Source organism: Cucurbita moschata, unplaced genomic scaffold (genome assembly GCF_002738365.1).
Source record: "Cucurbita moschata cultivar Rifu unplaced genomic scaffold, Cmos_1.0 Cmo_Scf00006, whole genome shotgun sequence".
Lineage (NCBI taxonomy): Eukaryota > Viridiplantae > Streptophyta > Magnoliopsida > Cucurbitales > Cucurbitaceae > Cucurbita > Cucurbita moschata.
Window position 1 is genome coordinate 3,768,419 of NW_019268522.1, and position 11,549 is coordinate 3,779,967.

The window sequence follows — 11,549 nt, forward strand, 5'->3', positions numbered from 1 at the left end:
ATGAACAGAGTACACTATAAAAGTGGCGCTGTTTAAGCCTTTGCTCGTTTGGACATGAATTTGTTCTTGACAACATGTGGAAATCGAGACCAACCCATAATTGATACATTTCTAACACAACAATGATGAACAAAGAATGTTACTAATAATGCGAGCAATATCGTTTGAATTGAAATCAGTTCTAACTGTGATCTTAAGCTTCTAACGGGTGTAATATTTGTTTCTCATTTTTGTATAAAAGCTTTTCAACTATTCTTTTAAGAGCTTTAAAGATCGAAGAATAAAATGATAATGAAATTTGACTCATAACTTAGAGGTAGTCGGTATTATTTAGCATATGGGTATGATTAAAATTTCCCCATATATTAGAGGTAGTCTGTATTATTTAGTATATGGATATGATTGAAATTTGCCCCAAAACTTAGAAGTAGTCGGTATTGTTTAGCATATGGGTATGATTAAAATTTGCCCCATAAATTAGAGGTAGTCCGTATTATTTAGTATATGGGTATGATTGAAATCTGTCCCATAACTTAGTAGTCTGTATTATTTAGCATATGAGTATGATTGAAATTTGCCCAATAACTTAGAGGTAATCCGTATTATTTAGCATATGGGTATGATTGAAATCTGTCCCAAAACTTAGAAGTAGCATGTATTATTTAGCATATGGGTATGATTGAAATTTGCCCTATAACTTCGAGGTAGTATGTATTATTTATTATATGGTTATGATTGAAATCTGCCCCATAACTTAGAGGTAGTCTGTATTATTTAACATATGGGTATAATTGAAATTTGCCTCCATAATTTGGAGGTAGTTCGTAATTTAGTATATGGGTATGATTGAAATCTGCCCCATAACTTAGAGGTAGTTTGTATTATTTAGCACATGGGTATGATTGAAATTTGCCCTATAACTTAGCGATAGTCAGTATTATTTAGTAAATGAGTATAATTGAAATCTGCCCCATAACTTAGAGGTAGTCCGTATTATTTAGCATATGAGTATGATTGAAATCTGAACCATAACTTAGAGGTAGTACGTATTATTTAACATATGGGTATGATTGAAATTTGCCCAAAAATTTAGAGGGAGTCCGTATTATTTAGCATATGGGTGCGATTGAAATCTAACTCATAACTCTAACTTAGAGGTAGTTCATATTATTTAGCATATGGGTACGACTGAAATCTGCCTCATAACTTAGAGGTAGTCCGTATTATTTAGCACATGGGTATGATTGAAATCTGCCTCATAACTTAGAAGTAGTCCGTTAGCATATGGGTATGATTGTAATCTGCCTCATAATTTAGAGGTAGTCTATATTATTTAATATATGGGTATGACTGTAATCTGCCCCATAACTTAGAGGTAGTCCGTATTATTTAATGTATGGGTATGATTGAAATCTGCCTCCCTAACTTGGAGGTAGTTCGTATTATTTAGTATATGGGTATGATTGAAATCTGCCCCATAACTTAGAGGTAGTTCGTATTATTTAGTATATGGGTATGATTAAAATCTGCCCCATAACTTAAAGGTAGTTCGTATTATTTAGTATATGGGTATGATTGAAATTTGCCCCATAACTTAGAGGTAGTTCGTATTATTTAGTATATGAGTATGATTAAAATCTGCCCCATAGCTTAGAGGTAGTTCGTATTATTTAGTATATAGGTATGATTGAAATCTACCTCATAACTTAGAGGTAGTTCGTATTATTTAGCATATGGGTATGATTGAAATTTGCCCCATAATTTAGAGGTAGTTCGTATTATTTAACATATCGGTATGATTGAAATCTGACTCATAACAGGTAGTACATATTATTTAGCATATGGGTATGATTGAAATTTGCCCCATAACTTAGAGGAAGTTCGTATTATTTAGCATATGGGTGCGATTGAAATCTGACTCATAACTCTAACTTAGAGGTAGTTCATATTATTTAGCATATGAGTACGACTAAAATCTGCCTCATAACTTAGAGGTAGTCCGTATTATTTAGAACATGGGTATGATTGAAATCTGTCTCATAACTTAGAGGTAGTCCGTATTATTTAGCGGTTTTTTATTAAATTTGGATGGTGAAGTTGATTTGATTTTGTAGGTTAAAAATTTGGGTTGGGTATCTTTTTTAAAAGGATTTTGGTGTTGATATGGGTGCTTGATAGGACATGGGAATGAGTGGCACAAGGGAATGGATGAAAAATTGTGTCCATTGTGTTTTTGACAAATAAGAGAGATGAAGACATAAAGGGTTTTTTTCTTTCTTTTTTTTGGTGCTAGTTACAAGAATCTTAATGAATTGCATGATCAATTGTTTGACTTTGAGTAATTTGGTGGTTAATATTCCCACTTTGATGGTAATTTTCCAAGAAGTTGATGGTTAAAAGTTAAAAGATTTGGATAGATTAAATTATAAATTTAGTTCGAGTTAAATTTTAGTTTATATAGTTTTAAATGTTACGATTAGTATATATATAGTATGATAAAACTCTACGAAAGAGTTTGTCACGACCTAAATTTCGAGATTTTGAAATCTGGATCGAGACTAAAAAAATGAAAGTGGAAATAAATAAAAATAAAAATGAAAATAAAAGATGAAAATTCGATGAAATTTAAGAATAACGTATCGATAACACCAAAACTAAATAGAAAATAAAATTTAATTGTAATATAGGGCTTTTCAAATTTATTATAAATGGGGAAATGGGTTTGGGATATAATTACAAAACGGAATATGAAAGACTATAACACAAAGACGGATTGACGCTTTGGAACGACCTCCTATGCGATCTCACAACATGCTCCTCTACCTCGATTGACAACTTGCAAATACCTGAAAAAGAAAGGGAAAAACTTGCAAATATGCTTATCCTAATAGGTATCCACAGATTTTACTCTAGGTTTGGACCTAGTCTCTGCTAGTATCAAAGCATTTCGGGTGGCTGGAAGTTTCGGGCAATACCTTAGCTGCTTACAGACCCACTCTGGTTACGGAGGGGGTGATTCACCCATTTATGCCATCAGAGGTCTTTTGGGTTGCAAATCTCATCATGGGGTGTACTACTTTTCTATTATTAGACTTAGGTAGCTTGTTCTCCCTAAGCAATGTGTAACGGGTGTCTTGGGTCGAGCCTCTACCTCGTAAAACTCTCTCCTTGTGGGGACAGTATGGTATGTGCTAGCCTGCTCTTGTTATCCATAGGACATTAGCTAGCGAGCCCTGGCCACTGGACCATCTAGTCACCATCTAGTCACTCAAGGTTGGGGGAGCAATCCCCATGTGCTTGCTAGCTACTAAGATTACCCGCATAATCCTACGTCCCCTTTTAGGACAGATCTGCTGTGCAGGCTAATCCAATTGAATTGTTTGTCACACAATCCTAATCGGGCTAGGCTTGGCTCAATGGTATTGGTACAGGAATGGAAAGGGACGTGAAAACTCTATTGACGTCGTACCAACGGTTAATGGGCTAGAGGCTACCTTTGACTTGCTGAGTTGCTACAATTTTTCTTCTCTTTGACCTAGATAGCGTGTTTTGCTTACGCAGTGAATGACCGGTGACCTGGGTTGAGACATGACCTCGTATACTCTGTAGGGACAGTATACTGTTTGCCAGTATGAACATCATCCATAGAAGGTTAGCTGGCGGACCCTCCTACGAGACCATAAAGTCACCAAAGCTTGGAAAAGCAACCCCTTTGTGTGCCGACCAACTACTAGATTAACTTATGTTGTCCCATGCCCCTCTCTCAAGAACGGGTTTACGACATGGAGACCCTGTTTAGGAGACCGTTGGCATTTCTAATGTTTAGGGCACCTAGTCATCTCAACACAACTCCCCTCTATAACCTATGCCTACCTTAACGATTGGGGTACTGAAGACTCTGACGACACAGTCACACCACTATCAACTTTGAAGAGTTACCTTGGTTATCCTTGGATGATGTGAAGGTCTACTAGGTTCTTAGGGGATCTAGACGGTTGAAATCTCTTCTCTCGTTTTCACGATGTTTAGGGTTAACTCCTCGAACTAATCCACTCTCTTGATGCACACAGGACTAGACCTCACGATCTTGGGGTGCAGAGTCTTCTAGAAACATATTGATCTGGGTCAACTCAAAATTGCTCTAGCTCTAGCACCATAGCCTTAACTTGGTTCTCTTGTGCATGCTTTGCTAGGGAGATTATCCTATCGATCACCTGAAGCATCGTATACATAACCTAATCATATGTGCAATTTTAGTAGGGAGATATCATTTCGGTCACCTAAAGCCTTGAAACATAAACTAAAACACTCATGCAAACAAACAAGCAAATAAGCTCAACGAGAAGATAACATCCATCAATCACCAAGAGCACAAATCGCCACAACTCATCCTCCTTTTTAACACAGCAAAAATCGTACATAGTAGCATTCATCATAAATCCCATCAGGGGCATTCTAGTAATTCTTACATCATGCATAACATACTCATCCATATTGCTCAACTCGTATTCTAGTCATGCTATTCTATTTCTAGCTTTGCATAATACACAACACAACATGCTACTCGAAAATCTCAACCTAGGGGCATAATGTTAATTTTACCATAACATACATATAGTACATACTCATCCAAAAATGCCCTTCCGAAGTCATTAAAATACACTCGCTAACCACCTAAGGTAAGGAATGCTCGCATGCTAACACGTCTTAGTGATCCCTATAAGTATTACTTGCCTAAAGTCTGTAGGGTTACTTACTTGGATGACACGTGCCTTCTCGCCTAGCTTTTTAGTGTGCTAGAAGCTTTCAAAATTCCTAAAATTTATATGGTAAGTCCTAATTCAAGAAAAATTAGGGTTAGCACTAAAATCAGGACAAAAAAACTGATAAATGTGATGGCTGGGGCAACAATATCATATCATACAAGATACTCTTCCCGTCACATGTTAGAAAAGGGCGGTCTGGACAGAGGTCGAACGAGGCAAAAAGAGGGTACTCACACGCTCGCACATGCGCAAGGGGTTCCTCATGCGCTGAGGGAGGATAGACGTGCTCTCGGTGTGCCACGTGCCATGTTCTGATTAGTTAATGCATTTGCCACGGTGCAATTCAAATCTCAAGTGCATACGAATTACTAGGTGACCACACGTGGGACACACAGTCAACGCGTCTAAGGCGGGTCAAATCATCTCGCGGATTTAGATCGACTGATGGCTCTCAGGTCAATTAGCTCCATAGATCCATGCTCGCCTACCGCGTGTCGACACGCGTCACCCGCTTGCCCAACTATGCAACATCACTCAATGTTTGACATGCGTCTCTACCTTCTTCAACTGCTTATTGTCGATCACCGTCTGACTCGTGGTAGCTACACATTGGTTCAGTTCTTCATTTTTCTAGATTTATCGCGTCTTTCGTAGATTCAACCCATTTTTCTTTTCCCTCCTCTCTCTTCTCTTTTTCTTTTCCCTCTTTATTAACTCTCTAAGTAGGGTTCATAGTCACCTAATTAGGTAAGGTGAGTCAAAATGACCAATTTATCCTTTCGGGTTGACTGGACAGATTTTCTCCATTTTTCATTTTTCTTTTCTATCTCATATTAAAATTTAGAGGGCTTCTAAGACGCTTAGTAAAATTTTAGAGTTTAATAGGAAAAAATTAGGAACTCAAGTCCTTACTACATGCATGATAACATAGTGTACATGTCCGTACGTAACATACTAAAGAAGTAATCCAATGTCGTGTGATACAACATAAGTTATATTTCGTATTAAAAATCATGATTTAGTGGAATGATGCACATAGTACTTTTATACTCATCATGACCATGAAAACCCTATAAGACGAGCATATATATATATATACATAGCGTTTCATACCTGCTTATCATATATGATAATTATAATATCTCACATGACAACAACGATAACTGTATCGTATATTTTTAGTCCAACAAATATAAAATAAAAATGAATATACTTGAATTGAGATCATAATCATCAAATGAAAACAATTTAGGTCAATTCCGGTTTGGTAAGAGAAAGTGTATGGACTATGATTCTTATTGGACAAAATAAAAGGGATGTGTACCTACATCATGTATGAGTTGAAAAAAACAGTTCTTTTTTGGGGGAAAATAACAAAAATGTCTACTCAAGAAATGGAATTGGAGTCACTTTAATTCTACTTTCGAAACCACCCCCAACAAGCAACTAATGGGGTCGGAATATATAAAGCTCGATACGACATCTAAAATTAAGTTACCAATTTAGTCCCTATGAAAATACATTTTGCAAAGCCATTGTCACATTGTAACATACTCCGTCCAATAATTTCTCCTTAGCTATGACAAGAGTCGAGAAACTTAACAATAACAACGTAACTGAATACATGGTTGTATGGAGCCATGAACGAACCGAGTGCGTGGCAAGATAGTTAACTATCACGTACTCAACCATAAACACAAAATTGTAACTTCAAAAGCAATACACTAAGATCATTGCGCTTTGAATGTCAATTACCTTGCAGCTTGCCCTTTGTCATATGCAGCAATGTTCTGAGGTTCACATTCTGGACTAAACAATCGAACAAGCAAAGCCGAGGTCGCACTCATTGATGCTGCTCCACAAGCTGCCCAACGCAGACTCCTAGGAACTGTAATTCTTGGACCTATCACACAACAGAATCCAGAAGCCCACAAGCTTAATAAGTGCAATATTAAAACCCTCTGAGATCACAGGCAATCTACTTCAATACTGTAAAGGCACCACCACAACTGATGCTTTGCATTGGATTTGAATCTAACCTTGAATATTGTTCTTGATTTAATCAAAGATAAATGAAAAAGTGCTTCAATTTGCTTCTACTACATCCAGAAAGTCATAGAAGAAAGGCAACAAATGTAACGAATCCGGCAGAGAAATGTCGTGTGCATACTATGTTTGAAAGTAACTTAAAAGTATTCTTTTATAAAAAAAAAACTGTTCAAAACACTTGAATGATTCGTAAGAAAACACTGATAAAGTGCATTTTCCCCATTGGCTCAAGTGCTTGATGAGAAAGAACCTAAAAGAAAAGTATTCTTAAGAATGTTGGACCAAACACGAATATGATCCGTCATTAAGCACTTCTTTTCGAAGGTGCTCGTGATTAAAGACTTTTTGTGAAATCCCACATCGGTTGGAGAGGGGAACGAAGCCTTCCTTACAAGGGTGTGAAAACCTCTCCCTAGTAGATGCGTTTTAAAAACCTTGAGGGGAAGCCCGAAAGGGAAAGGCGGAAGGGAAAACCCAAAGAGGACAATATCTACTAGCGGTGGGCTTAGACCGTTACAAATGGTATTAGAGTCAATTACCGGGCGGGGACGTTGGCCCCCCAAGAGAGGTGGATTGTGAGATCCCATATCAGTTGGAGAGGGTAACGAAGCCTTCCTTACAAGGGTGTGGAAACCTCTCCCTAGTAGGCGCGTTTTAAAAACCTTGAGGGGAAGCCCAAAAGGGAAAACCCAAAGAGGACAATATCTGCTAGCGGTGGGCTTAGGCCGTTACAAATGGTATCAGAGTCAGTCACCGGGCAGGGACGTTGACCCCCCAAGGGATGGATTGTGAGATCCCACATCAGTTGGAGAGGGGAACGAAGCCTTCCTTACAAAGGTGTGAAAACCTCTCCCTAGTAGACGCGTTTTAAAAACCTTGAGGGGAAGCCCGAAAGGGAAAACCCAAAGAGGACAATATCTGCTAGCGGTGGGCTTAGGCCGTTACAAATGGTATCAAAGCCAGTCACCGGGCGGTGTGCCAGCAGGGACGTTGGCCCTCAAGGGGGGTGGATTGTGAGATCCCACATCGGTTGGAGAGGGAACAAAGCCTTCCTTACAAGGGTGTGGAAACCTCTCCCTAAAAGACACGTTTTAAAAATCTTGAGGGGAAGCCCGAAAGGAAAAGCCCAAAGAGGACAATATATGCTAGCGGTGGGCTTGGGCCGTTACACTTTTGTTATAAGCATTTATTTTAGAAGTTTATAAGTACTCCCAAACATACTCGTATTTAGGCAACTTAACCTGATACCTATTCGAACTTCAGATTCAGAATACTATAGCTTCCATTTATATGGTAACTAAATAGATTAGAATCAATAAGGAAACTCATTAATCTTCACTAAGAGATGAACTGGAAAAGGGAAAAACATGCAACTTGATTATGCATTTAAAACCAGATGAGAAGAATACTTAACAGACCATAGTGTAATCTGCAAAGAATCCAGAATGCAAGTCCTCCTCCAACAGTACATAATCCAGCAGTCTGTTTCATCAACTGTGAACACGGTTTAGCGTCCGATCTCATTAGCTCACCATCAGAAAAACCAAAGAACCGTCTAAGCGCCATCTGCTAAATTCCTGGACCAAATCAAAATTGATAACTTCATAAATTGATTTTAAAATCTTTGCAGAAACCATAACTCAGTCAGTAGAATAAAAAATGAGTATGGACCTCACTAGAGGTAATATCCAATTTTCAATCAGGCATGGACCGGTTAGGGGGTAATAACCCCCCCGGCTTCATGCACACACCTGCTGTATTCAGCACAAATTTGACCAAGTCAGGCGTCCGACGCTGTTGAAGAAAGAGTTTCATAGGTAGCTGAAGAAGGGAAGGAAGTCAAATCTGTATTCATCATAAGGTGGAGTTAAGCGTTGGATTATCATACAGTATGAGCTCTGTGCTATTCCTTTGTTTTGAAACTTTTCTTTGACTTCTCTACTCCCCCAAAAAAACGGGAAAAGACTTTTTGAAAATCGCTGGCGGTTAGTCCGGACATGGGACTTTTTGGGCGTCAAAGTTTTTTCGGATGAGAAGCTGAGCTTTCAATCAGAAAAATTAAGTAATGTACAAGAGCATATTCAAAAATCAACCCAATAAAAGGAGTTTTTGGTCAGTTTGATTTGAGAACACAAACACATCTAGAGCTTTAGGCTACTTATCCAACAGGCTAGAATGCAGAGGCTTAGGCTTAGCCAGGAGATTAGAAAGAGTTCAAAGTTGATTGTGATTCTGGTTTGAATCTTTAAACAAATGATATGAAAAATTGAAGCCTGATGGAACCTGAGCAGGGGGAAAATGAACCAACAAGCCAACCAATACAAGATTTCTTCTTTCTCTTATCCTATATATGAAATGTTAATCGATCCATTTTAGATGCAATTTATTGTGCCGTAATGCCACAACCTTCAATGCTCTAATACCACTTGTTGTGTTGTAATGCCACAACAAAAAATGTTATGATACCCAATAGTTGTGGCAGAAGCGGAAGCAAGATCAATTGCACTCACACACTCACAAACAGAAATTAAACAAAGAGACACAAAAATTTATGTGGTTCGGAGAGAAGAAATTCTACTACATCCACAGGTGGGTAGCCAATCACTATAACCGAAGTATTTACAAGTCTCTCAACAAAAGTTCCTCCCATTTGCTTCTAAGCAAATACAAAATGACAATGATTTCACTTGACTCCATGCCTCAAAGCAATGGCTATAAACATAACAATACTAATTCTTATACATAAACCAAATAAATGAGAATACGAAACAAAATGGTTATAAACTAAATGAAAGTTAATAACCAAAATAAATGAGAATATGAACGTTATGAACTAAATGAGCAACACAATCATGTTCGAGGTTGAATTCGTTACTGAGAACAGAAGAACACAAGTTAAGTTTTGTTTAAGAACCTAATCACAGAGGACTGGAAGACGAAGAACCCAAAGACAAAGGCCTAGGAATGAGCACAGAGGCGGCTACGGTTAGGATCAAATGCCAGAATCGCCAATCACCAAAATGAATAAAGGAGGCAAGGGATTAAATCAAAGGGTTTCGATTCGGTTTTCTGGGTTCAATATTTCGGGTTTGTAACAAATTGCAAGCACTCACATAGAGAGTTTACCAGTAATGAATCATAAGACAGAGAAATTGAAATAAAAAGAAAGATAAACGAAGCGATATAATACCTGAAGAACAACGGCGAATGCAATTTGGGCGTAGCCGGTGCTTCTGCCGCCGCCGGTCCCAGACTCTGAGCTTCGGAATTACAGAGAGGACTGAAATCGAACGCGTAATGTGACTAGCGAAGAAGAAGATACTGGCGCAGAATTTGGGGCTGCGCTGATGAACTAAATATTTTTTTTACAATTTTTTTTTCTCCCTTATTATTATTTTTAGGGCTTATAAAAATGACTCGAATACAAAGATAAATTGATGCTGTGGAATGACCCTCTTGTAACCGAGTAACTCTTGAACGCTCCTCTACCTCGACCGACAGCCTGTGAACACCTGAGAGAAGAAAGGGAAAAGGGGTGAGTATATAAATATACCGAGTAAGCAACCTACTTGAAGGTTCTCATTGTATCCTTAACTTAGTAGGTATCCACGAGCATTACTTAGGGCTCTAGGAAGTTCAGACCTAATCTCTACTGCTATCTGAGCCTTTAGGGTGTCTTGAAATTATGGGCGGTACTTTAGCAACTCATGGACCCACTATGGGTATGAAAGGGGTGGTTCACCCATTTATGGGCGATTAATATCTCGGGAGTGAATTACTTTTCTATTCTTAAACTTAGGTAGTGTGTAACCGATGTCTTGGGTTAAAGCGCGACCTCATAAAACTCTCTCTCTTTAGTGGAGACAACATGGTGTGTGCTAGTTTGCTCTCGTCGTCTAAGGGAGGTTAGTTTTGCAAAACCTACCCACAGGACCATATAGTCACCCAAGGTTAGAGGAGCGACCCCCTGTGCTTGTCAGCTACTAAGATTACCTGTGTAATCCTACATCCCCTCTCAAAATAGATCTGTTGTGCAGGATAATCCAACTAAACTATAAGTCACACAACCCTAACTGACCTTGGCCTAGCTCGACGACAATGGTATCAGAGTGGAAAGGGAAGTGGAAACTTTGTTGAGACCATACCAATTGCTAACGACATGGAGGCTACATTTAACTTGCTGAATTGCTACAATCTTTCTGCTCTTTCACCTTGGCAGCCTACTTTGATTACATAGTGAATGATCGGTAACTTAGGTTGAGGTGTGACCTCGTACACTTTGTAGGGACATATGGTGTATGCTAGTCTGAACATCATCCATAGAAGGTTAGCCAGTGGACCCTCCGATGGGACCATAAAGTCACCAAAGTTTGTTGGGAGTGACCTCCCATGTGTCAACAAGCTAATAGGTTAACGTATGTAGTCTCACGCCCTCTCCTCTCAGGAACGGGTTTACAGCACATATGCTATGTCAAGAGATTGTTGGCCATTTCCACATGGTTGAGGCACCTAATCTTCTTGACACACCTTTCCTATCCAACCTATGCCTACCTCGACAATATGGGTACTAAAGTGGAATTTCGATGGAATGTGTACCGAAGTAGATAGGTAGCAAAGATTCTAATGATGCTATCATATTGCTATCAGCCTGAAGAGCTACCTTGGATGTCGTGGAGATCTACTACTTTCTTAGGGGCTTATAAGTGGTTTAAATCTCATCTCTCGTTTTCAAGA

The 11,549-nt window shown here is 38.7% G+C and overlaps 1 protein-coding gene across 1 annotated transcript; it reads right to left on the minus strand.

The window, feature by feature from the left end:
* Window positions 1–6,229: 6,229 nt before the first annotated feature.
* Window positions 6,230–10,191, minus strand: LOC111443868. Its single transcript, XM_023081698.1, has 3 exons — window positions 10,006–10,191; window positions 8,234–8,392; window positions 6,230–6,669 (listed from the first exon to the last, which is right to left on the minus strand). The coding sequence occupies exons 2-3, from the start codon at window positions 8,379–8,381 to the stop codon at window positions 6,518–6,520; spliced, it is 300 nt and encodes a 99-aa protein (XP_022937466.1). The 5' UTR covers window positions 8,382–8,392; window positions 10,006–10,191; the 3' UTR covers window positions 6,230–6,517.
* Window positions 10,192–11,549: the final 1,358 nt, after the last annotated feature.